At 38.3% G+C, this 24707-nt stretch overlaps 7 protein-coding genes and 1 non-coding gene across 10 annotated transcripts; 5 read left to right on the plus strand and 3 right to left on the minus strand.

Moving 5' to 3' along the window:
* Nucleotides 1-407: 407 nt before the first annotated feature.
* LOC18017455 (probable cytosolic oligopeptidase A) lies at nucleotides 408-4877 on the plus strand. The gene is made up of 17 exons (XM_006399489.2): nucleotides 408-627; nucleotides 806-973; nucleotides 1292-1415; nucleotides 1506-1582; nucleotides 1725-1868; nucleotides 1955-2185; nucleotides 2255-2345; nucleotides 2530-2651; nucleotides 2739-2846; nucleotides 2945-3190; nucleotides 3350-3495; nucleotides 3623-3740; nucleotides 3850-4009; nucleotides 4097-4128; nucleotides 4233-4298; nucleotides 4382-4453; nucleotides 4543-4877. Exons 1-17 carry the CDS (start codon nucleotides 508-510, stop codon nucleotides 4621-4623), a joined length of 2106 nt encoding a protein of 701 aa, XP_006399552.1. The 5' UTR covers nucleotides 408-507; the 3' UTR covers nucleotides 4624-4877.
* LOC18017456 (transcription factor GTE2) lies at nucleotides 4767-7458 on the minus strand. The gene is made up of 3 exons (XM_024155864.1): nucleotides 5655-7458; nucleotides 5368-5575; nucleotides 4767-5260 (listed from the first exon to the last, which is right to left on the minus strand). Exons 1-3 carry the CDS (start codon nucleotides 7053-7055, stop codon nucleotides 5178-5180), a joined length of 1692 nt encoding a protein of 563 aa, XP_024011632.1. The 5' UTR covers nucleotides 7056-7458; the 3' UTR covers nucleotides 4767-5177.
* A 187-nt stretch (nucleotides 7459-7645) lies between these two features.
* On the minus strand, nucleotides 7646-10677 carry LOC18017457 (probable beta-D-xylosidase 6). The gene is made up of 6 exons (XM_006399491.2): nucleotides 9925-10677; nucleotides 9549-9715; nucleotides 9367-9464; nucleotides 8934-9284; nucleotides 8432-8848; nucleotides 7646-8322 (listed from the first exon to the last, which is right to left on the minus strand). The coding sequence occupies exons 1-6, from the start codon at nucleotides 10675-10677 to the stop codon at nucleotides 7718-7720; spliced, it is 2391 nt and encodes a 796-aa protein (XP_006399554.1). The 3' UTR covers nucleotides 7646-7717.
* A 2001-nt stretch (nucleotides 10678-12678) lies between these two features.
* LOC18017458 (transcription factor bHLH61) lies at nucleotides 12679-14311 on the plus strand. Its single transcript, XM_024156515.1, is given in 5 exon segments — nucleotides 12679-13126; nucleotides 13129-13151; nucleotides 13473-13619; nucleotides 13816-13983; nucleotides 14108-14311. Coding segments are annotated over 5 exon segments (870 nt in total). The 3' UTR covers nucleotides 14192-14311.
* A 589-nt stretch (nucleotides 14312-14900) lies between these two features.
* Nucleotides 14901-15035, plus strand: LOC112086997. Its single transcript, XR_002899846.1, has one exon. It is a non-coding gene; the product is annotated as a small nucleolar RNA snoR77 (small nucleolar RNA).
* Nucleotides 15036-19142: 4107 nt separating this feature from the next.
* On the plus strand, nucleotides 19143-20322 carry LOC18017459. Its single transcript, XM_024156607.1, has 2 exons — nucleotides 19143-19383; nucleotides 19650-20322. Exons 1-2 carry the CDS (start codon nucleotides 19216-19218, stop codon nucleotides 20220-20222), a joined length of 741 nt encoding a protein of 246 aa, XP_024012375.1. The 5' UTR covers nucleotides 19143-19215; the 3' UTR covers nucleotides 20223-20322.
* A 683-nt stretch (nucleotides 20323-21005) lies between these two features.
* LOC18017460 (cytochrome P450 81E8) lies at nucleotides 21006-22727 on the plus strand. Its single transcript, XM_006399494.2, has one exon. The coding sequence runs from the start codon at nucleotides 21116-21118 to the stop codon at nucleotides 22616-22618; it is 1503 nt and encodes a 500-aa protein (XP_006399557.1). The 5' UTR covers nucleotides 21006-21115; the 3' UTR covers nucleotides 22619-22727.
* Nucleotides 22412-24396, minus strand: LOC18017461 (putative RNA methyltransferase At5g10620). 3 transcript variants are annotated; one of them, XM_024156605.1, is made up of 7 exons: nucleotides 24262-24396; nucleotides 23925-24187; nucleotides 23752-23818; nucleotides 23596-23673; nucleotides 23253-23398; nucleotides 23095-23138; nucleotides 22412-22625 (listed from the first exon to the last, which is right to left on the minus strand). In XM_024156605.1, the coding sequence occupies exons 1-6, from the start codon at nucleotides 24292-24294 to the stop codon at nucleotides 23099-23101; spliced, it is 627 nt and encodes a 208-aa protein (XP_024012373.1). In that variant the 5' UTR covers nucleotides 24295-24396; the 3' UTR covers nucleotides 22412-22625; nucleotides 23095-23098. The 3 variants fall into 3 exon arrangements, with proteins under 3 accessions (XP_024012373.1, XP_006399558.1, XP_024012372.1); XM_006399495.2 differs by lacking the exon at nucleotides 22412-22625 and having other exon boundaries at nucleotides 22928-23138; nucleotides 23925-24067; nucleotides 24156-24187; nucleotides 24262-24390; XM_024156604.1 differs by lacking the exon at nucleotides 22412-22625 and having other exon boundaries at nucleotides 22928-23138.
* Nucleotides 24397-24707: the final 311 nt, after the last annotated feature.

Raw genomic sequence — 24707 nt, forward strand, 5'->3', positions numbered from 1 at the left:
AAGAATCTTGGCCTGCAACAGCTAAAAAGACACAAGAGAAAGTACATAGAAAGGAAAAGGTCTCTTCTTTTTGAGATTTTGGGAAACATTAATCATAAGAAACCAGTATAAGATTAAAAACTGTACGGATGTACTTATAAAGAAGGAATGGGTTGAAAAGGACTTCCATCAAAGTCAATGACAAACGTTGGATTAGAAGAAGAAGATCGCCAGTTCAACCTCAGATAAAACAACGTTATTATTGTATAAGAAAGCAAAACAATTGACCTTAAGAAACAAATAAAATGACAAATGAGGAGCAATCGCATCGTTTCTAATAAATTTCTTCTAACGCAAACGCAAGTTTCTTGTATTCTCATTTTCACCCCTCAACTTTTCTCAAATCATATCCTCGTCCCATCTGGTTCGCCTCCATCCTATTTTCTTTTCAGTCTCCCTCCCAGATCCACCATCACTACCTCCAACCCTCGTTTTCTCTCTCTCTCTCTCCATCGTTCGTCTCCTTCAATGGCTTCTGAAGATTCTCTGTCCTCGAACCCTCTTTTGCAGAATTTCGAGTTCCCTCCCTTTGACGTCGTTGATGCTCACCATGTCAGACCCGGGATTCGTGCTCTGTTGCAGCAGCTCGTACGATTCTCTTCCTCACCGTCCCTGTTTTGATGTATCGTATTGAATGTTCGAGTGTTTATGTTAAGTCCTAATAGTTGTCGAATCGCCTTGGATGATCAGACGATTGTTGTTTTCTGCATTTTTCGTCTTCTTCTGGACCTTGTTTAATTGGTCACCTGCATTGATTCTTTGACAGGAAGCTGAATTGGAGCAGCTCGAAAAATCGGTCGAGCCTTCATGGCCAAAACTAGTGGAGCCATTAGAGAAGATTATTGATCGGTTATCTGTTGTTTGGGGAATCATCAATCACCTTAAGGCTGTCAAGGACACACCCGAGCTTCGTGCTGCCATTGAAGAAGTTCAGGTAGATGATTATAACTGTATTACCAAGTTTTTCTCTGCTCATGAGTGCTTTGATTCAAGTTATTGTACTTTGGTGTGAAGCTCTTACGAATTGATTTCTACATTTGTTTGATTGCCATCAAACATTTTCCTCAATGCTAAAATGACATTCGCGGAGTCAAAACATGTGTGTGGCTTAGCTAGTTTCCTCGAGTATACTATATTTCTATTTAGTATATTTTTATGGATTCAGACGAAGAGAGTTCTGAAGTTTTTGTTTGTTTGTTCTGTGAATTAGGATTCACTTTCGTGTTTTTGCTAAACATACTTTCATCTACAGCCAGAGAAGGTGAAGTTCCAGCTCCGGTTGGGACAGAGCAAACCCATTTACAATGCATTTAAGTCTATCCGAGAATCTCCAGACTGGAAAACACTGACCGAAGCTCGTCAACGATTAGTAGAAGGCAAGTAACTATAATTATGGATAAGCGGAATCTTTTTATATGTTAAGTGTTTAGAGATATGTGCTTACTATGGTGTCCGTGTTTTTTCAGCACAAATAAAGGAGGCGGTTCTCAGTGGTATTGCTCTTGAAGATGACAAGAGAGACGAATTTAACAAAATTGAACAGGTTTGTCTGAAACTCTTTACGAATAAACGTCAGCTTGTTTGGTAAATGGATCGTGGTTTGTCACAGCTCCATGTCCACAAACATGGCCTTGGTGTAATTAGTAATATCATCTGCTTATTTAATTTGCCGCTTTCCACTACAGGAACTCGAAAAACTTTCCCATAAGTTTTCTGAGAATGTTTTGGACGCTACAAAGAAGTTTGAAAAGTTGATAACAGACAAGAAAGAGATCGAGGGGTTGCCACCATCTGCACTTGGGCTATTCGCACAAGCAGCTGTTTCCAAGGTATGAGCAATATCTGAAAGATAAAATTTCATGTCGTTTTACACTGTGGTTTTCAGTTGCTGATGCGTCTTGATATATGACGCAAGGGCCATGAAAATGCAACTGCTGACACTGGACCATGGCTCATTACACTGGATGCTCCTAGTTATCTTCCCGTCATGCAACATGCCACAAATCGTGCTCTGCGTGAGGAAATCTATCGTGCTTACTTATCTCGTGCCTCTTCGGGTGATTTAGATAATACAGCAATTATCGACCAAATCTTGAAGCTTCGATTGGAAAAGGCCAAGCTTCTTGGTTACAGAAATTACGCTGAGGTATAGTCATCTGACTAAGTCAAGCTACTCTCCTTAATTTGTGGGCGTAAATTTAATGTTCTCCTCCAGGTAAGCATGGCCACGAAAATGGCAACTGTAGAGAAAGCAGATGAGCTACTTGAAAAGCTTCGCAGTGCATCTTGGGATCCGGCTGTTCAAGGTAACTTCCGGTGAAGATTTTCTTCAAACCAATATATAGTTATTTAAACTAGTAGGCTACTACTGCATTTATCTGTACAATAAATTTTGTAATGGTGGTCGTGGCCGTCATTAGCCTCATAGAGTTTTTGCATCGGCTTATTCGAGACGAAACCTAATTAGTTTTACATGCGTTATGGACATAGACATAGAAGACCTTAAGAGTTTTGCAAAGAAACAAGGTGCTGCAGAAGCTGACTGTTTAACTCACTGGGACATCACGTTCTGGAGTGAGAGGCTTCGTGAATCCAAATACGATATTAATGAGGTTCTTGTCTTTATTCTGTAGCTTGTGATACAACTATATTGTTTTGAAATTCTTGGCGCTTATCAATCACTGCTTGTATATATGTAGGAAGAGCTGCGACCCTACTTCTCATTGCCAAAGGTTATGGATGCGCTTTTCCGTCTAGCTAAGACACTATTTGGGATTGATGTAGTGCCTGCCGATGGTGTGGCTCCGGTAAAATCTGAAAAATACTCTAATCTATTGTGCATCTCCTTCTGTCGATCATGTTATTATCTTTGTTGGCATGTTATATATATATCGTCGACTTGAAGGTCTGGAACAGCGACGTGAGGTTCTACTGCGTCAAAGATTCTTCTGGAAATCCAACTGCTTATTTCTACTTCGATCCATACTCTCGTCCTTCAGAAAAGAGAGACGGCGCTTGGATGGATGAAGTTTTTTCCCGTAGCCGAGTCATGGCCCAGAAGGGTTCCTCCGTTAGGCTACCTGTTGCGCACATGGTCTGCAACCAAACTCCACCGGTTGGTGACAAGCCAAGTCTTATGACATTTCGCGAGGTAAAGAAATCAGTTTTTACAACTTATATCGGCTGTGAAGGAAGTATGTGTGGAAAGAGTTAACACTATCAACTATGAAGTATATGCTGAGAATCTTAGTGCTTACTCTTACGTGCATGGTCAAGGACTCATGATCGTCGTTCTGACTCTGATTTACAGGTAGAGACTGTGTTCCATGAATTTGGCCATGCTCTTCAACATATGCTTACCAAAGAGGATGAGGGGCTAGTTGCTGGTATCCGAAATATCGAGTGGGATGCAGTTGAATTACCCTCACAGTTTATGGAGAACTGGTGCTACCACAGGTACTTGGGTTCAACTGCCTTGCCAGTTTTAATTTACTCTTGTTTGGGCCCGCGTGCGTGAATTTCGCCCTCTTTCGCAATTTTACAATTAAATTTTATTATGAACATTATCTGGATTTGGTTTCAGGGATACCTTAATGAGCGTTGCTAAGCATTATCAAACAGGAGAAACTCTTCCTGAGAGTGTATACAAGAAGCTCCTGGCTGCAAGAACTTTCCGTGCAGGGTCCCTTAGTCTTCGTCAGGTCAGTACATCCTATCAAACTGCTGATGTTCATATGTAATACTGGGATTCTCTTGTGCAGCGGATCTTTAGAAACACATTTAGTAAACATGGTTCTTGTTTTGTTCTAGTTGAAGTTTGCCACAGTTGATCTGGAGCTGCACACAAAATATGTGCCAGGTGGGACAGAGTCTATTTACGATGTTGATAAAAGGGTATCCATAAAGACACAAGTCATCCCTCCCCTTCCTGAGGATAGATTCCTCTGTAGCTTCAGCCATATATTTGCAGGTAAACCCTGTAAAAGTAACTGCAGCCATGTGGTTAAGTGCATTCTGTAGTTTCTTGGACTCATTCACGTTTTCATGTTTTTGTCAGGCGGTTATGCAGCTGGATATTACAGTTACAAGGTATATATATATATATATATATATATTCTTTTGTATTTATATAATTCATTAGTACAAGAGATCTGTTGACTTATGATAATCACTCTTTTGTGGAAAACGTGCAGTGGGCGGAGGTTTTGTCTGCGGATGCGTTTTCAGCTTTTGAAGATGCTGGATTGGATGACATCAAGGTATATGCTGCAAAACTAATCACAATGAACCTTCGATTCGGGTTTTCAGATTTGTGATCATCTCCTTTTGTTGCAAAACACAGGCTGTTAAAGAAACAGGACAGAGATTCAGAAATACCATACTCGCTCTGGGAGGAGGAAAAGCACCTCTACAAGTAAAATTTCCTTATTGCTTTTTAGGTCTATATATATAAGTCGTTTCCAGAGTTCTAAGATGATCAGACTTATGGTGTATATTGAGCAGGTGTTCGTGGAGTTCAGAGGACGAGAACCTTCCCCAGAGCCTCTGCTCAGACACAATGGACTCTTGGCTGCCTCTGGTTGAAACCAATATTTTGATTTCTCTCTCACTCTCAGTTTCTCGCTCGGCTTTTTTTTAAGAGTATTTTAGGATTATTGATGTCATACAATAAAATTAAAACTTTTGATGGCCAAAGTACTGTAATCTTATCAACCAATCCAGATATGAAAATGGTATTCTAGTTATGCTTTATAATTCGAGTAGAGATTCCTTCTTCATTCTTTGTACAGATCTCAACTCACGACAAATGAGATATATGTTTTTCTTCCCCAATAAGAACAAAGATACAAACAAGAACAAACCTACCAAATGATCCTCTTCATCTTTACTAGGTCACTCTCAACCTCTGTTCATCTTGTCACCAACCATCTTAAAGAACTACCGAACCTTAATTTAAAAGAGAAAAAGAAAGTCTCTCCCACTTCTTTCTCAACCTAAGAATCTCTAACTACCATTTACATTCTTCTCTCTCTCTATCTACTGTTTCCGAACATTCAAAATCTTTTCTTCATTAGACTTTTCCCTTTACACCAAACTACCTCCGTCCCAGATCCTCCAATTCTACTCTCCAGGGGTTGTTATGCTTCTTTTGCTTCCACAAATGGCGACTGCACGTTATCAGCATCCGAATCACTTCCAGATGAACTCCCTGCCTCTGAATCTATGAAAAAAAAGGGTCACACAAGACTACGTTTAAACATTTTTGGAAAAAAAACCGATGAAAAACATTTAACCGTAAAAAGAACACATGAAAGGGAAAATTGTTACCACTAGACGAAGAACTGCCACTGGAACTGGAGCTGCCTGAAGAACTAGACCCACCACTAGCAGCAGCGGCGGCTGTAGCATCCCTTTCAATCTCCACTGATGGATAATCCTCAATTGGTATATCTTCTCCAATGTCTACATCTTCTTCTCCTGCATCCCCTCCTTTTCTCCCTTTCTTCTCAGCACTTGCCATTTCTGACACCGGATGCTGATGATATAGACAAATATCAATACTAGCCACACTGAAACAATGGAGACTTTTTAATACAATGGAACATAAAATTTACCATGTTTTCTGGGGGATTCTGGATAAACCCCTGACGCTTGATCTTGCTTGCCATCTTTTTGTAGTTTGTGACAAAACGATCAAGCTCCCATAGAGTCTCGTTGTCCAAAACTTCCATATCTAACTCAATTTCGTCCCCGTCTTGAGGTAAATGTGTTGTTCTCTTCTTAAGAATCTGAATCAACTGTCCAAGCTTCTCAGGAGGCAACTCCTGTAGATTTACGCCAAGCTTTGCCTTTTCGTCCATTGTCATTCGCCGCTTGTTTGAATCCTTGGCCTTGGGCTTTGGTAGCTTCCCTTTCCTTCCCTTAGTCGTTTCACCCACTTCAAGAGGTGTCTCTACTTGGTCAACCGGCTGGAGAGGTGGTGGTGGTGCCTGAGCCGGTGACTGAAGAGGAGATGGGACACGTGTGGGCAGCTCCATTACTGGAGGAGGCAATGTAGGTAGTGGCTTCACTGAATCTAGCTTTTTAGCTATAGAAATCTGCTCGGGCCCTTTCCTCGCATTCTCCGCCATCTGATTCTGATGCCACACTCTTTGTTTGAGCTCAGGTTGAGGACGAGAAGAAGATGATCCCATGACTTTCAGCTGCTGAGCCTCGAATCTCTCCAATGTAGGCTTGAACCAAACGTCAAACTGACACAGAAGCTTCTCGGCCATTTGATGAACGTCTTGTTCCTTTGGGTTATACGCCATCGCGTTGGTGAAGGTCAACCTAACATCGGAGGCGAAATCAATCGGCGATCTGTAAAAACCCTTTTGAAGATTCAACTTCACCGTGCCCAGATCCATAGGTTTCTTCACGATCAGGTGGTAATCATAAAGCCCTAATCCTAACACATCAACAGGGATGTTGAAAACCCATGAAAACTTGTGCTTCATCAGCTTCACCAGGATCTGACCACACGTCGACATCATACTCTTCAGCACCTTCTCTGACGCAGGATCAAAGACCATCAGACGCTTAAGGCCAGGCTCGTTCGCAGCAAACGGATTGCTTCGCTTCTGACCATGCCCAGTTTTCTTCTTTTCCTCCGTCTTCTTCACACCAAATTCATTCGTTTCATCGGCGAAGCTAAGAGCCGGAGTCGTATACACGAACGTACCCGATTCAATCCGTTCTCTCAGGAACCGAACTTGCTCGAGCTCCAAATTGAGGCGTTTCTTCAGCTCCCTGAGCTGATTCGCGGTGTATCCATCAAGATCAAAGGACACATAGTCTCTAAAAGGTAACGAATCATTAAACTGCTTGCTCGAGATTGGATTAGGGTTAGGGTTGAAAAGAGGATAATGAAAGTCATCGGAGAGTGGTTGGTTAGTGTGTTTTCTTATAAAAGCGCCGCCACATTGTCCCTGAAACGACGGTTCGTTTACGAGGTTAGCCAAAACCGCCGGTGCCATACATGAATCGAAGGGCACAAGATCATCTCAGGGAATCCCTTCTCTCTCCGCCGGAGTCAGATAAAATGTCTGACCCTTGTAGAACAAATAAAAAAGGGGGAGCAAGAAATTAACGCCGGCGGAAAACAAATTCCGTCGATCGGACAAAGAAGAGGAAGATAGATAGTGATGGATTTTTGTTTTGAGAGCAGAACGAGGAACAAGATGGTGAGGAACCATCTCTTCTTAAAGGACATTGAAATCTGCCCAAGTGTTATCCCCGCCGTTGATTTGAGATTTCACGGTCTAGATCTGTTTGATGACGTGACCCGTTTCCAGCTGCCCGAGTAACCTGACATAGACGGTTCAGATCGCGTAATTTATGCACGTGACCGTTTCACGGCCGTTGGTTCCTAAGGCGCGAAGTGTGCTTTACGGTTTTCTCGAAGGAACAAAACAAATCATTATTTAAAATTTCTTTGGTTGATTGTGGAGAGAGGCAAATTGGTAATTTGAATGGCCTGACATGGGCCACACTGATTATATGTCCCTATATTTATTTTCTGATGCGGAAATAACAACCCCTTAGCTGATGTGGCTTTTTCTGCAAATTTTTTTAGACAAACCCATTTAGGAATACACCTTTTTATTACCTTTTTCCGATTATACAGTTACAATAATCTTTAAAATTCAAGAGACAGAGAATGTTGTGAATCTCCCAAGAACAAGACATGAACACCCAGAGGAATCACTCTCTTCCCGGCATCATTCGCAACGCTAAGCTGCTTGCAAGGATCGATCACGAATACTGTTTCGATCATCTCATTCGAACGAACATGAACACGATCAAAACCTATCAGCTGTTTCTTCGGGACACCAGACAAAACCGGAGGCATTCTCGAAAACAACATCAAAACATGACTACCGTCGGTTTCTCCGGTATTGGTCACGCTAAATCGCACATTAAACCGGAGGGACTCACAAGAGTTAACCCCCAAATCATCGAGCTCTAAGTATCGGATCACTTCATCTCCGTTTTGGAGAAGCAGTTTCTTGTGAGAATGCTGTGGAAGAAGTTTTAACAAGCTAAGTCTGCTCGGTGCTGATATGATCTTGTAATCAAATCTGGTGTAGCTTAAACCGATTCCAAATTCGTATACTTGAGGTCCAGTATAGAATCTGTATGTTCTTCCGGGATATCCACGTGATGAATCGGCTCTCATGTGCATATCCGACATTGCAACCTCAGTGAATGACTCGGGATACCACGTCATCGGTAATCTTCCACCTGGTTTTACATGTTTAAAAAAAAAAAACAATATCATACCAAACGGATTTGGTGTTTCAGTTTCTGTGTTGTATTACTGAAAACCGATTGTGCTTTGCTGTAGACTAACCTGGATTGAAGTCTCCAAATATGATTTCAGCGAGTGCCTGTCCACCGGTTTCACCTGGATAACCAATCCAGATGATGCTTCCAATTCTCGGGTCGGTTTTAGCAAATGTTACATCCACTGGTCCTCCACCGGTTAGAACTAGAATCACCGGTTTTTTGCTCACAGCTGCAACGGAAGACACAAGATCTTTCTGTTTACCAGGCAAAGAAAGACTGAATCGATCCCTATCCTCTGTTTCTTGAGAGAGATCTAATCCTGCAACAACTATGACAAAATCTGCTCCCTTGGCGATGGCGATGGCTTCTCCAAATCCGGTACCAGAACCACAAGACACGTCAGAGCAACCAGACGCATAAGATGTCTTCTTTACATAGTTCAGAAGTTCAGTGAACAGAGTCTTTTGTTGACACGGCTTTCCTTGAAATATATGAAGAAATTTCAAAACTATTTCAGAAAAACGAAGAATTTATAGTAAGTATGAAATAACAAGAAGATTTCGAACCTGTATACGTGCCACCCATATTGCTTATATTGTTCGCCATTGGACCAATGATTGCTAAAGAAGAAACACGGTTTTTGTTCAAAGGCAACAGTTTGTGATCATTTTTCAAAAGCACAATGCCTTGCCTTGCTGCTTCCAACGCCAAGTTCCTGTGGCCTGAGCTACAAATGTCGTTTGATCCTAACTTCGCGTAATGTCCATCTCTTGGATCACCGTCAAAAAGTCCAAGACGAAGTTGAACAGCGAAGAGATTTACAAGAGCTTGGTCTACTTGCTCTTCGCTCACCATCCCTTTCTCGATCGCAGATCGTGTATTCCGAAGCATGTACGTTCCACAGTTGATATCCACCCCTAAGAATCACCATCTCAGTTTTCATTATAAAACAACACATTTACAAATTTAAACAAGCTAGTGTAAAGAGCTCGAAATGACCAGCTTTTATTGCATCAGCAACAGCTTCTTCAGGTGATTTTGTATATCCTTGGTACTCAAAAATGGTTGCCACAGCATCACAGTCTGATGTTATGTACCTGCACGTATACAACAAAGGCGCCCCGATAAATCTTTCATTGACCAAATCAAAAGTACTGCAAACATAAATCAGTTTTACTTACCCTTTAAATCCCCACTCAGCTCGAGCTTTTTGTAATAAGTCTTCTTGTGCACAAGCAGGCACTCCATTAACTGCATTATATGAACACATCAAGCAGCTAGCTTTACCATCTCTTATACAACTCTGAAATGGGGGCTGATATGTGTCTTCCATATCCTGTTCTGTGACCTACTAATAGAGAGTAAGCTAGACTCAGTGTACGCCACATAATCATCAGTGGCATCAATTCGACATGGAGAAAATTCAGTGCTAGCATCATTTTATTTCCTCTTTGGTCAAACAAGTCTAATAAACCTTGGGGAGCTTTCAATTTTAATCCAGTTGAAGTTGAATCCATAAGCTAAACTCATAATGAAGAAAAGAGATCTTAGTCATACCACAGCATTGAAGTCGTATCTGGTGAAATTCCCCCATTTTTCAAGATCATAGGCAGTGAAATGCTTGCAACAAGCAGATAACATGAGTTTCCCATCATCACCACCATCATCATCATCATGAGCATCACCATCATCATCATCACCAAATCTTCTTTTCAAGACCTTCGTCTTCCTCCTTTCCTGAAATCCTCTGACGAACTCAACGCCATACTCCGAAACTACCTTCGGATCCTCTCCTGGAGTCTCCTGCCCTCTTCCCCATCTCGGATCCCTAAACACGTTTATATTCGGAGCCCAGAAAGTCAACCCAGCTTGACCGGCGTTGTACATAGCCCGACCTTCCACCGCCACAGCAGATCCGATCTCGTACCATAGCGTTCTATTGAAAGACGCGGCGGATACGATTACCTGAGGAAAACTGGTGGCGGAGGAGACTGAGCCGTTGAAGGAGACGCCGGGACCGTTATCGGCGATCCCGTGTAAGGACTCCGACCACCACTCGTAAGGAGGGATACCGAGGCGAGGAACGGAAGCGGCTGTGTTGGAGAGCTGACCGATCTTCTCCGGGAGCGTAAGGAATGAGACGAGGGAAAGAGCTCGCTGTCTTATGGATAAAGAGACGTTGCAGAATGGGTAAGAGCTAAAATGGGGTGGTTTGCACGGGAATTTTGGATGAGAATCGAGGTTTTTGAAGGTTTCGGCTATGGCGGAAGTGAAGAAGAGTAAGGAGATTAGTATCCACTGAAGATTCATATTTTCCAAGGAAACAAAAAAAAAACACTATCGAGAGGATAGAGAAAGGAAAATCAAGACGACGAGTTTTTAGACCGGATGAAATAGACCGGGGAAATCTAAAATCAACGGTTGAACCGGTTGGCACGCCACTTGTGTTTTCGTCACTTGTCGTTACTTAACGGTTAGATGGTGGTGTTGATTTCTGACTGTTAAGTGTTAACATGTTAACTAACTAAAAGTGGACCGAAACATTTATGACACAGGTATTTTTTAATCTAATCAAGGCTTATAGTAATAAATAAATATAGATCAAGGACCCTAATTGCAGTTAACTTTTACTAACCAAGGCTTATAGTAATAAATAAATACAGATCAAGGACCCTAATTGTAGTTAACTCTTATCTAACCAAGGCTTATAGTAATAAATAAATAAAGATCAAGGACCCCAGTTGCAGTTAAATCTTTATTAGATACGCAATGCCAAATGTTATAATTGTAATTACTAGTGTTACCATTTTGGTAGCGTACTGTTTGAAAAGCCTAAGTTAACAAAACTAGATACTTATTTATTTATGAATTCGTTTAACTCCTTTATATATTAATTTGAAATTTTTATTTAGGGTTTTAGAGCATCAGCAATGGAGCAACCCATTTTAGAATGCTTAACTATTAAATATTATTAAATATCTTAAGCATCGATGCTTATAGGTCTCAAATAAGTATCGTTTTTTCAATTTAATTATATTTTTTTTTTGGCTAAGCATCGATGGAAAATGGACTAATACCTCCGTTGCTGATGCTTTTAGGTCCCATAGTTCTTTCCTCACAAAAAGCTTTACCGCAATCCGATATGTTTTAACCAATTTGACAATTTGATTTTGGGTTAAATGTTGAAAACAATAGATGTATCCAGAAAATAATGATGTCCGAATGAGTAATAATAGAGTAGGAGAGACAGTGCAGTGTCTGCATATCTAAATGTGTGTCCACAAACTCTCACGCAAATAGGGTAGACACATATTTTCTTTGACTCTCACAAAAAGCCTTCCATCTCTTTGACCTGTCAGTCTTTTCTTCCCGTTTCTATACATGACCTCAAATAACTGTCTTTCAATTATTTCAGCGCATACACACGTAATAACTTTGCGGATCTATGTCAATATGAGACACGGGTGTTTGTTCCTCTTCCAAAAATTTGGTCCGTTATAGGTGCTGTTGGATAATAAGAGTCTTTTTTAAGTTAGCTAAACTCACAAATTTAAACATATATATCAGCATTTGATGCTAACACCCTCATACTATCCATTTTATAAATTCGAATGGCAATTTATTGAAATCTAGTCTATTTACATCACCCTCGCTTCTTCTTTGATGAATTAGATTGTTATATAGAATATTATATACCACTTCGGATCTCACACACATATTAGGAACAATAGTATAAGGAATAGGGTAAAGATGGCGTTCATTCGTTTTGGTCGGGTAAGAGCTTGTGGGTCAGATCATTTTTCAAATTAAAAAGAAAAGGAATTAATCATGCAAAAATTTTTTTTGTCATTTATGTCGGAGTTAAATAAGGGTTATTTAACATCACTACAAGGTTATCGTATTAGATTTCCAATTTGACTTTTTTGTCTGTCTGATCGCATTATTGATGGGTCGTTTTCTGTGACAAACAGTACATAAGTTACTGAGATATTAACATTAACAAACAGTACATAAGTTATTTAGTTACAATAAAAGTTAAGAAACATAAACAGTGGCAAAATCCATTTCTGGCTTAGGTCTTATAGGTTTGTGTTGGACCATGGAACAAAAACAAACATTTAGATGACCACCCTTCTTAAAAAAAAAGGTGAAAATTTAATTACTGTTTGCACTTTACAGTTACACCAATCTAGTGCATTCCCTTATCAGTGCATATATAATATATTTCATCTTATTCCACCCAAAATTCACAAACTCTGTTTTCTTCCGCTTTAAGAAAGAACATAGTTACAGAAACAGAGAGAGTGGGATATGGAAATGGAATTGACTGAATCGAGAACGCAAGAGAGCAACAATCTTGAAGGCAATAATGGCGAATTCATGGCGATGGAGCAATTCGTCCCAAGTGAATGGAACTTGGATTACATCTGTTTAGACAACCTTCTCCAAGAAGACGACAACAATGATCACACTTTTTCTTCTCTGATGGATCTAATCTCTCAGCCACCTCCATTGCTTCATCAACCACCACAACCGTCCATCCCATCCGCTTTCGACAATCCTTTTCTCGAGACGTTTCAGGATGTTATAGAGTCTTCTTATTGTCCTCCATTGATGCTTCCGGCTTCTCAAGGCGACAACAACAACAATTCTGCACCATTGAAGAAGAGTAATAAGAAGGTTCAAGGTCAACCTTCGAAGAATCTCATGGCAGAGAGACGACGGAGGAAGCGGTTAAATGATCGACTCTCCATGCTCCGTCCATTGTCCCCAAAATCACCAAGGCAAAATTTTCATTAACCCTCCTTTCATTTTTTTTTTTCAGTAGCTTTTTGTTTGTCAAGTTTTTTCTGATTATTTATGGTTTTTTAACTTTTTAGTTAGTCAACACGAAATAGTCTTTTCTGTTTTATACTTCTTACAATGTTACATGTATGTTGTCTTCTTGTTTGGAACCTTTTTCAACACTGCTCAATGATAAGAATTAGTACCTTTTGTGAATCTGCATATACTGTAGTTTTTCGAAAATTTATCTGATTATTACCCACAATTTGATTGAAAGGAAGTAAATACCAATGATTGACTTATTATAATAATAAAATCAGATGGATAGGACATCGATACTAGCAGATGCCATAGATTACATGAAGGAGCTTTTGGACAAGATTAACAAGTTGCAAAAACTTGGAAGCAACTATCACCTCAAGGAAAACGTCACTACAAACGAATCTACGGTCAGAAACTCCCCAAAGGTAAAAACAAAACATAATTTATTAATTTTTTTCCATTCAGCTACTCATAAGTTTTGGTGTTTCATAAACTCAACCCCTTATAAAACCAGTTGTTACTAAGCACCCCCATACTTGAAGAAGTTAAAACAATTTTGTTCTGATGGTTTCCTTTTTTTTTTTGCTTTAACAAGAGCGTTTTTTTTTTTGGTTTGGGTAGTTTGAAGTGGATCAAATGGAAATTAATACGCACATAGATATATGTTGTTCTACAAAACCGGGCTTGCTTCTATCAACGGTTAGTACATTAGAGATTCTAGGCTTGGAGATTCAACAATGTGTCATTAGTTGCTTCGGTGACTTCTCGTTGCAGGCATCTTGTTCAGAGGTAAAGATATATTATTACACTTTTGATTTATTTGCAACATTTACAAAATGTTTTATTTTTCAAAGTATTTTCTATATTGTATATTGTTATTGTGATAGATATCCTATTATACAATATTATATAGGTTGCCGAGCAGAGAGGCTTTGTTACTTCTGAAGATATAAAGCAAGCACTGTTCAAGAACGCCGGTTATGGAGGAAGATGTTAGTAGAAAGTACAATAGTACAATAAAGTTGAAAGATTGCTTAATCTTGAATATTTTTGATAATTTGTTTGGTCTTTTCTTGTGATGATTGATGAGTTTGATTTTTCTTAAGGAAATATGTCTTTTGCTAATTGCTATCATTATGAAGAACGACTAAACTAAACTCTTTGTGCTACTAACACGATCGCAAAAAATCTTTGAGATAAAAGGGTTCAAGTTTAGGCCCAAAAAGGCCCAAATTAAGTTAGATAAAAAGCATATCTCAATTGAAAATACAGTAAAGCCCAGATCAAGATCACCATTCACCCAGCCTTTGACCTAACGATCGCCGTCCTTTCGCTCTTTAAATAGCTGTGTCCAACGATGAAACCCTAATTAAGTTTGATTTATCGTTCGAGAAACCATTTCAAGCTATGATACGATAGATCTCTTCTTTTTTTTTTTTTTTGGTTGTATGGTTTGTTATTATTCTCTTTGTTTTCGATTAGAATTGGGACTGGAGTTTGACTCTTTAGCGAAATAATGATGCCTTAGAGATGAATGCAGCGCCCTAAATAGAAAAGACCACAATCGGAGATCTGTCTCAGTTTATGTCCGAAATCGTTTCTTGATATTGGGCACTGAGATAGACCTCACATAGTTTCATCTTCTTTTATTGTTTTTAATTGGATTTGATTTGTTGATGGTAATGATGAGAATGGAGCGGTGATTCAGGCAGCCTACTTGTTAAAAAAAACAATGACATGAGAGGTGTTTAACTGCTCCTACATCAAATTATGCTTCTGCTCTTCAGACTTGCTGAGATTTTTATTGTCTTTGAAGCTGGTCTAGTAGTCTTAAGCACATTCTTTTCAAATCTTTGCTTCTTCATTGTATTATTTTGTTTTCAGTTGGTCAAGTTTGTATTAACTTGTTCCGGTCCGATTTTGAATTGGTCTGAATGCGATTCTTCCGGTTTGTTCTGGTCAATGCATTGATTATATTTCTGGATCTATAATTTGAGATTGATATGGTGATTCGTGTTTTTAAACATTTACTTTCCAATATATTATTGTTATTGGTGTTTTTATTGTTTCACTATCTAAATTCGCCAACTCGTATTGAGTAGCCCCTTGATCTTTATTTGGGATTTATGTTCTCTTTGAAATGTATGATGTTAAGTTTCGATGGCTCCTAGGCCCATTTTGAAGACTATTCTTCGTGATGGGTCCTTACTAGAACTTTGTGTATTGGGTCAGCAAGTATGTCAGTGTGAAATTATTCGTAAATATTGTAAAAGATTCTTAGAGCATGCATAATGTGTCAGTGTAGTTGATTGGAAGGAGTTATTTGTTAATGTAATTGTACAAATCAGGCGAGCACGAAAACTATTGGTTCTGTCAAAAGGTCACGTTTCTAAGAATGTGATAACGAGTGTTGAATGAGTTATTCGTACGTGATTGTGTCCCTATATTTTATTTGTCGAGTCTGTCGATACACTGGTCAGCAGTTTTATGGGTATCTTCGGATTCCTATCTTAGACCTAAAAATATGGAATGATAATTTGATATAGGTAAGTCCATTCTAGCTTCGAGGACTTCTTCTTAAACAGATTAGTTACTTGCAATATTAAATAAAAAAATGATTCTCTATGCTTTCTTCCCAAAAACTTTATACCAAAAGGTCATAACTTGTAATTTTTCCTCGCATTTTAATTGAATATCCTTCCAACAAAAAACACTTTGTCAATCACTTTTTTTATATGTGCAAGATATTATTTTTTAATAACAAGCACGGAGTAGAACAATTATATATATAAAAAACAAAACCAATGATTATTTTCTATTAAATGAACGGTGAACCTAAAGGTATGCACACTTACAATTAAATTAAAATTTGGGTAGGTTACAGCACCAGAGCTTCGTGCGATTAGGTTATGTTTTACATTTTAATATGGTCCAAATGTGGACCTCACATTTCTATTTGCTGACGAAAGCTTCCTTATTTGTTACATATAAGATATTATGAGATGCTTAACAAGTTTACTTTTTTTTTTGACGAAACTTAATAAGTTTATTGAGACCTGTCACCTGTGAATAATCGTGTAAAAAAATAAGACCTGTGAGTGCTTCCTTTTTCCGACCTCTAGAGATTTCTTTTCCGTAATGTTTTTTGTTAGGTATTGGATCGCACGCAGCCACCATCCACTCTCTTTTAGTCTCTTTGTCCCAAACAAGAAAATTGTTAAAGCGATTGGTTTAACGCCACGAATACTGATTGGATTGTTGATTTTTTGTTGTTGTTTGATTGGATTCTTTTACTTCAAATATAAATTGCGGGTTTATTTCAGATACTATGTTGATATGTTCAATAATGTTTTTGTTTGTTTATCTTTTTTTTTTGAAGTGATTACTATAAAATTACATATGCTTTATATTTGTTTAAAAAAAAATAGAACCAAACTACAATAGAAATATTAATAACTACTTTTTATAGCTCCATTGAAGTTATGTAGTTATGACCACAAATCAACACCGCCCTTCAGAATATTTTTTCTTGGTATAGTCCATGCATAAAATGTTTATAAATAATTTACACAAAATTTCAGGGCGTGTTCAGATTTTAAATTTCAGATCTTATTAACCGTCTTAAAAACAAACACACGTAAAGGTTAAAATGATTTAATTTGGCTATGGATGATTTGGTAGATCATTTGAGGTTAGAGAGCTAGCTTTCAAAGGGAATCTAAGATATATCGTGCGGAATATATTTTATATGAGCATCCGATAGATATGTCGATTCTTGAATCACAATCTAATACCCATTTATAGCCGAAGTTAGGTATAACATGGAATATTAATTACAAGATAGATAGATTCTATTCTTATCTTCTCATTTTTTCTTCATACGCATGTGATTAGGTTTTAATTCCCATTTACTCGACGCCTGATTATATACTTAGTAAGCAATATTTTCATTACTTATCAAGAAGAATCCTCAAGATTATTGGAACAGTCCCTGATTGTTTTCCTATGATGGGAGCATTTTTTTGTTTAACGACGAAGAAAAAATTATATTTTCTAACCACTATATATGTTTTTGATTCGCAATATCGCATGACTAAATTCTAGCGCGAAGAACTTTTTCGTCCATGAATTTTCGAACAAAATTCATTTTCAAATAAATCACTAACTAGGCCAAAAATTGAATTGATTAGATGAAATAAATTGTTTTCATTACTTAGTAAGCAATATTTTCATTACTTATCAAGAAGAATCCTCAAGATTATTGGAACAGTCTCTGATTGTTTTCCTTATGATGGGAGCATTTTTTTGTTTAACGATGAGGAAAAAATTATATTCTTTAACCACTATATATGTTTTCGATTCGCAACATCGCATGACTAAATTCTAGCGCGAAGAACTTTTTCGAGTTTTCGAACAAAATTCATCTTCAAATAAATCACTAACTAGACCGAAAATTGAATTGATTAGATGAAATAAATTGTTTTGCATCACTAATAACGCTGATATAAATTTCAGTTCTGCTTCTAGTTACGCTTCCAACTACGATGATCTATCCTTAGTCAATAATTAGAGTATTAGCTCAGTGTTTAATTTTAATTTTGGTTTTAATATTAAGCTAGATAAGGGTTTACCTAGTACTTAATTAGGGCTGCTTTGTTCTTACTTCTTACATTTTAATTAGGATTTAGAACCTTTGAAGGCTAAACCTGAAACTCAAGTGGTTTGTCTATATCTCTCCACTTCCATTTCGTGCGTACATATAATGATCGTAGCTAGGAATGTTTATAGTTATATGTTTGGTATGTGCCTGCACATATTTTATACAGAAAATGCATGTTGCTTCATTTCTATTTGTAGAATCAATAAATATATATATATCCACTCATTATTTTTTAAAATAATGTGAACAAAAGGTTAAAAGTAAGTCGTAGATGAATAGAATAACATGAGATAAGGGTTTGAAATTTTGATAAGCACGATTGTCGTTAAATACAAGAAATGAACCAACCATTAGCCAATTGGGTCTGACTCATGTTCGAAAAAACTTTACAAGTTACTTTCTTTCAATAGTTTTCTTTTTGTTGTCATTCTAACAAAATGTTAATGCACTTATTCGAAAATTGATCGATAGATCTTGTGGAAACAACGCAAAATCTTATGTTCGAATCAAAATGCCACGGTGGGTAAGAAATTCACACAAAAAATGAGATAGACTTGTTTTAGTCTTTGTATGAAATAATAAGAGTTTCCGGATCAAAACCATATAGCCGATGCGAAATCTGCAGGTTACAACAAGCAATTAAAAGATGTTTGAAAATTGACTTATGATTTTGAGCGATTTACCTTTTTAGATATATGGCATAGATTTTTAGGATAATAAGAAGTGCACTGGATTGTCTGTAGACTGTAGAAGATTAGTGACGTGGAGGTAAGTTAGGTTATCGTGAAACATGTGTACATAGCATCGGCTACAAATGTTATATTCTGTTATCATGCTTGTGAGTTGAGACATGATCCATCTAATCTAGGTCTTGTCTATATATGTATACGGGCATATATCATATGTGCGAATATAAAGGTAATGAAAGACAAAATTCAAAAAGAGGTCGAAAAGAGGGACAAGTGGTCATTAACCTTAAAAGTACGGCCAAATGTTTAGTAATTAAATAAATATGGGGTCGAAACATAAATTTAAAATTTGCTCACAAAGTGGGGTACAGAAGTGAACACTAATATTGTGCACAAAAATTTAAAAGTGAACACTAATAAGTCATAAAGAGAGATTTAAAGGGGAAAACGCATTAACTAAAATGTATGTTAATATGAAAATTTAAAATGAAAAGGGCACTGTGGCCCTTATCATTCTTAGGGGCAAACTGTGGAATACAGGTTCTCTTTAATTAGCATTGGATTTTCACTATATATATATGGAGACATGCAAGGAACACAACAATAAACAAAGATTCTAAGAGTTTTGAAACAAAAAAAAAGAGCAAGAAAGATATTCAGAGAGAGAAAAAAATGGAGTGGAAGACCTGGTACTTAGATGCAGTTCTTGTTCCTTGTGCTTTACTTATGATGTTTTGTTACCACATCTACTTGTGGTATAAGGTTCGAACCGAACCTTTTTCTACCATCGTCGGAACTAATTCTCGCGCCCGTCGATCTTGGGTAGCTGCCATCATGAAGGTATATATATATATATTACTTGAAAATCAATCTTTCAAATCTTGTGATATCCTTGCTATATATGTTTATATATGCCTTAAGATAAGTTTTGTTGAACATAATTGAACTGCAAGTTTCACAAGAAGATTGCATACATGATCTAGGTTGCGTCCAAAATCTACATATCTAAGAAACTATAGATGCATGTCAACAGATCTATATGCATATATCATTATATCTAGCTCTCGAGTAGTTAACAATAGGTGAATGTACTGTGACTTGTTCAGGACAACGAGAAGAAGAATATCTTAGCGGTACAAACACTAAGAAACACGATAATGGGAGCGACGCTAATGGCAACCACTTGCATCCTCCTCTGCGCAGGCCTTGCCGCAGTTATAAGCAGTACGTATACCATCAAAAAGCCTCTAAACAACGCAGTATATGGAGCTCATGGTGACTTCACAGTCGCAATCAAATACGTAACAATCCTCACAATCTTTCTCTTCGCTTTTTTCTCTCATTCTCTCTCCATTCGCTTCATCAACCAAGTCAATATTCTCATTAACTCTCCTCAAGAGCATTCCTCTGATGATTTCGGCGGCATCGGAAGCTTCGTGACTCCCGAGTATGTCTCTGAACTACTCGAGAGAGCTTTCTTGCTCAACACGGTAGGTAATAGGCTGTTCTATATGGGATTGCCTTTGATGTTATGGATCTTCGGGCCTGTGCTTGTGTTCTTGAGCTCTGCGTTGATGGTTCCAGTTCTTTATAACCTCGACTTTGTGTTCTTGTTGAGCAATAAGGAGAAGGGTAAAGTGGATTGCAATGGAGGTTCTGATGATCACTGCTCTCCTTGATTACATACTGTAATGTTGATGTTTGATTATGATTAATGATAAACTTGTTTGTGGTTAATCTAGATCTTTCGAATTGAGTGTTGCTAAATTGCTTTTAATAACCGGGTATGTTTTGGTAACCGGTTTCTCTAAAAGAATTTACCCTCTTTCAAGTTTCCATTTTCCCAATAATTAACGTAGCTAGCCAGCGCCAATAATAAATATCTGATTAACTTTTTCTATTACAAAATGGTACGTACGTAGAAAGAGAGTTATATGGACGGAAGCACATGCATTTACCTTAATCAACTACACTACACTACTTAGTTCGCAGGCGTGATCTAATTCATAGCTAGAATTAACCATGGATAAAAACTTCAAAAGCAGATAACGAAGAAGAATAACATTTACTACTCAGAATAGTATTGTTTAATTTTGAAGTATCAAATCAATTGAAAAATAGATGACCTCCTAATGAGAAATTACACTCTTTTTCTGGTGCTTTTTCTCGGCAAAAGATCTATGGAAGGTCATCTCATCGCAAGAGTAACAAAGCTATTGGACTCTTGATTTTGTGCAAAGAATATAATGTGTGGCTTGTACCACACGAACCAAACATGGAGTTCGAATACCTAAAACCTACTACCAATAATAACCGTTTTCAGTTTAGTGTCAAATTGAAAAATTGGAAATTTCAGGAAATTAGGATAAAATTCGGATAATTTGGAGAAACTTGAAGGAAATTTGGGATTTGGGTACTTTTACGTATTGTTTTTTGGAATTTTTTAAGAATTTAAACTGGTTTTAAGTCAACATCACTGTCGTCTACTTTTGGGTCAAACTAGCTATTTTTGTGTAGGAATGCAAACACTAAACAAAAAAAAACGAATGAAAAAACTCTAGCGTTGACGAAAATGGAAAATCTGTTCTTCATCTTCTTCTCCTTCACAGCTACTTTCTTCTTCTTCTTCATCATCGCCAAATTCCTGTGGAGTCAAAACCCTAAACTACCCCCAAGCCCTACGCCTCTTCCAATCATCGGCCATCTTCACCTCATCAAGAAGAATCCTTTACCACAAGCTCTACATCTCCTCTCTTCAAACTACGGCCCGGTTCTCTTCCTCAAATTCGGATGCCGTCCCGTTTTGATCCTCTCTTCCCCAGATTCCATCGAAGATTGCTTCACCAACCACGACCAAACCCTCGCCAACCGTCCCAGGACCATCACATCCGATCATTTCAGCTACGGCTACAAAAACTTCGGATTCGCTCCTTACGGCGATCTCTGGCGAACTCTCCGCCGTCTCTCCACCCTCGAGTTCTTCTCCTCCGCTAGTCTCCACAAGAACTCCTTCATCCGAAACGAAGAAGTCTCGCACCTCTGTTCGATTCTCTTCAGATTATCCCGCGACTCTCGGAAAGTGGATCTCAAGTATCAGTTCACTCTTCTCACCGCTCACGTCATTCTCAGATTAGTATCTGGGAACCGTGGCGTCGAGGAAAGCGATCCGGAATCAGAGAAGAGGTTCTTGGATGATTTCAAGTCGAGGTTTTTCTCCAGCATGTCGATGAATGTCTGCGATTATTTCCCTGTGCTAAGGTGGATTGGGTTCAAAGGTCTTGAGAAGAGAGTGATGGAGATGCAGAGGATGAGAGACGAGTATCTTCAGCGACTCATTGATGAAATTCGAGAGAAGAAATTTCATTCCACCGGTTCGGTAGTGGAGAAATTCTTGCGCCTACAAGAAACAGAACCAGAGTTCTACTCAGATGATGTTATCAAAGGAATCATAGTGCTTATGTTCAATGCCGGAACAGATACTTCACCGGTGGTAATGGAATGGGCAATGTCGGTTTTACTTAACCATCCAGATAAGCTTGAGAAGCTCAGAGAAGAGATCAAATCTAATGTTAAGCACAATGGGCTTATACAAGACTCGGATCTCTCGAGCTTACCGTATCTTCGGTGTGTCATCTATGAGACGCTTAGGCTATACCCTGCAGCTCCACTCTTGCTTCCTCACTACTCATCTAAGAGATTCAACTTAGGCGACTACGAGATCCCTGAAAATACTATGTTGTTGGTGAACGCTTGGGCTGTTCATAGGGACGGTAAGCTTTGGGAAGACGCGGATGTTTTCAAGCCGGAGAGATTTGAAGGGTTTGTTGGCGATAGAGATGGTTTTAGGTTCTTGCCATTTGGAGTTGGGAGGAGGGCGTGTCCTGGAGCTGGATTTGGTATGAGGACAGTGGCGCTTGCTGTTGGAGCATTGGTTCAGTGTTTTGAGTGGGAGAAGCTAGAAGAAGGAGATGTAGACATGAGGCCTGTGTTTGGTGTGGCAATGGCTAAGGCTGAGCCGCTTGTCGCGTTGCCTAAGCCATGGCCTGAAATGGTTCCTATCTTGTCTCAGCTTTAATGTCAATCTGTGTTTGCCAAGAGAGATGATTTAGAGGATGCTTTTTATATGTACACATAGATAATAAGGAGGACGAATGATCATCATAAATCAGAAATGGTTACTTGAATAATGGAATCAAACAAAATCTTTGTTCTCCAAAGAAAAGAAGATGATCTACATTCATAAAGGGTCTCCTCTCTCCTTCCCTTTAGATGGAGATATGTGGAGAGAGGATCATTTGTTGAACAGCCACAATCGCTTCTACATTCATTCAATCCTTATAGGCTTATATGATCAGAACTATACTGATGCAACATACAAAAACAGATATCCAAATTTAAGCCCAGATCAGAAGCAATCAAATTTGGATTACAAACGTTTCACGTTCAATAAACAATTACTGATACAACTACTAGCAGAAAGGCTTTTTCGCAATCTAGTTTCTTTAAGTACAAGAAAGCAAAAGAAGAACCCAAAAAATAGAGATTGCATACATCATCAGTGATGGTAATTTTGTCCCTTGAGAATAGTCCATGACCTGAAAACAGAAAACCCCATCACATCATATGAACACACAACTGGCGAGGCGATATACACTTGAAATTAAGTGTAATTGGAATGCACACACAGATAGAAGCAACAATGGTTTCACCTGTAAAGCTGTTCCATCAAGACCACAAGAGCTATCTGATGATTCAGAACCATGGAGGAAAGTCTAATGGTCACATTAGCTCGCTTCCTCACTTGTCTTCCATGTCCATAAGCTCCACCTATACAAAACGATATCCTCGAAGCTCCCTGAAAACAGATATAGCCACAAATGAACTCCTCTCCTGCTTAATAATCAATCCTCTTAAGCTTTCTATTTGTAAAGATAGTTTTCTTAAAGATGAGAGTAGCTTCAAACTCAACCAGTCATTACATACAACCAATTTGATTGCTTCCAATAATAAGACTATGGGTGATGTAAGAACAAAAAGAAGGTATAAGCTTACACTATTTCCTGCATCGCCTAGTAAATCAGCCATCTGCTCTGAGTTAATGTCACGGCCTCTCTCGTCAAGCACCACAACCTAAGTCACACAATTAGACTCATGTACAATAATCAAATACATTGGCTAGTATCGAATTATAAGGAGATTTCATAATACCCAATCATCAGACCCAATAAGCTTCATCATAGCCACCTCTTCATCATCAACCTGAGCTCTCACATCCCTGTCAATGCAGACTATCGATTTCAGAAGAAAAAAAAGCAATCTACAATTGATGGATCCAAGCATCAAATGACCAAGTTGAGTCTATCAAAATTGAGGCAACGTACTGCGCATTTCGAGGATTAGAGCGAACCAATGAATCTTCAAAGGAGCAATAAGGTTTAAGCTTGATTTTGTACTCATCGACCAAGAGTCGAACACCTTCCGATCTCTTTTTCCCCACTGTTATTACCCGTATAGGCAGAGATCTCTGTGACCCAAAAGTACCAATTCCATCAAAAACTAAACGCCCATTTCTAATCAATTCGATAGAAGCTCGAGCAGAGAGGGTTTCTAACCACTGCTTGACCAGCGTATCTACATGTTCTTCCTGATAGAATCACGTTCGAAATCAACAAAAATCGAAACCCATATCGTGAATGAGAAGAATAAACAACAAGAAACCTTGTTCCTGAGGAGTGAGAGAAGCAGAGGCATAGGGCTGCTTCAGGTGAGAAGTAGCTATGAAAGAGATGGCCATTTTCAGTTCTTCAAGTTTAACGACGAACGATTGCACATATCCGTTGGACACTCGACGCCTCTGTATGATTATAACGAGCGTTCCAAGCCCAACGTTTAACAAATAACAAATATATAAATGGGCCTAAAGTATAGTTTATTTCTTTTTGTCTACAACATGTCAAAAAACATGTATAAAAGATAATTAATAAAACGTTGTTTTTTTTTATCTTTACCGATTCCAACAACGATGTTTTTTTTTGTCTTCCAAATTTTTCAGTCAAATTTACCACATCAAGCTAATTGGCAAGTGATTAAATTTTTTATCTTTACTTTTTTTTTTTAAACTATCATTCCGGACAGTGCATCGCCGCCCAACCAGAACAACTATT

This window comes from Eutrema salsugineum, unplaced genomic scaffold (genome assembly GCF_000478725.1).
Source record: "Eutrema salsugineum unplaced genomic scaffold, Eutsalg1_0 scaffold_2, whole genome shotgun sequence".
NCBI classification, from domain to species: domain Eukaryota; kingdom Viridiplantae; phylum Streptophyta; class Magnoliopsida; order Brassicales; family Brassicaceae; genus Eutrema; species Eutrema salsugineum.

Excerpts from the sequence above, each read along its gene's own strand:
- LOC18017455 (XM_006399489.2), top strand. The coding sequence starts at position 508 with ATGGCTTCTGAAGATTCTCTGTCCTCGAACCCTCTTTTGCAGAATTTC. Across the intron at positions 2,186-2,254 it reads GTTACAGAAATTACGCTGAG|GTAAGCATGGCCACGAAAAT; the intron begins GTATAGTCATCT and ends GTTCTCCTCCAG. Across the intron at positions 2,847-2,944 it reads CTGCCGATGGTGTGGCTCCG|GTCTGGAACAGCGACGTGAG; the intron begins GTAAAATCTGAA and ends GTCGACTTGAAG.
- LOC18017456 (XM_024155864.1), bottom strand. The coding sequence starts at position 7,055 with ATGGCACCGGCGGTTTTGGCTAACCTCGTAAACGAACCGTCGTTTCAG. Across the intron at positions 5,576-5,654 it reads AGAATCCCCCAGAAAACATG|CATCCGGTGTCAGAAATGGC; the intron begins GTAAATTTTATG and ends CTATATCATCAG. Across the intron at positions 5,261-5,367 it reads TGGCAGTTCTTCGTCTAGTG|ATTCAGAGGCAGGGAGTTCA; the intron begins GTAACAATTTTC and ends TTTTTTTCATAG.
- LOC18017457 (XM_006399491.2), bottom strand. The coding sequence starts at position 10,677 with ATGAATCTTCAGTGGATACTAATCTCCTTACTCTTCTTCACTTCCGCC. Across the intron at positions 9,465-9,548 it reads GCTGAGTGGGGATTTAAAGG|GTACATAACATCAGACTGTG; the intron begins GTAAGTAAAACT and ends GTATACGTGCAG. Across the intron at positions 8,849-8,933 it reads TATGGGTGGCACGTATACAG|GAAAGCCGTGTCAACAAAAG; the intron begins GTTCGAAATCTT and ends ATATATTTCAAG.
- LOC18017459 (XM_024156607.1), top strand. The coding sequence starts at position 19,216 with ATGGAGTGGAAGACCTGGTACTTAGATGCAGTTCTTGTTCCTTGTGCT. Across the intron at positions 19,384-19,649 it reads GGGTAGCTGCCATCATGAAG|GACAACGAGAAGAAGAATAT; the intron begins GTATATATATAT and ends TGACTTGTTCAG.
- LOC18017460 (XM_006399494.2), top strand. The coding sequence starts at position 21,116 with ATGGAAAATCTGTTCTTCATCTTCTTCTCCTTCACAGCTACTTTCTTC.
- LOC18017461 (XM_024156605.1), bottom strand. The coding sequence starts at position 24,294 with ATGCCTCTGCTTCTCTCACTCCTCAGGAACAAG. Across the intron at positions 24,188-24,261 it reads TCTCACTCCTCAGGAACAAG|GAAGAACATGTAGATACGCT; the intron begins GTTTCTTGTTGT and ends TGATTCTATCAG. Across the intron at positions 23,674-23,751 it reads TTATTGGGTCTGATGATTGG|GTTGTGGTGCTTGACGAGAG; the intron begins GTATTATGAAAT and ends TGTGTGACTTAG.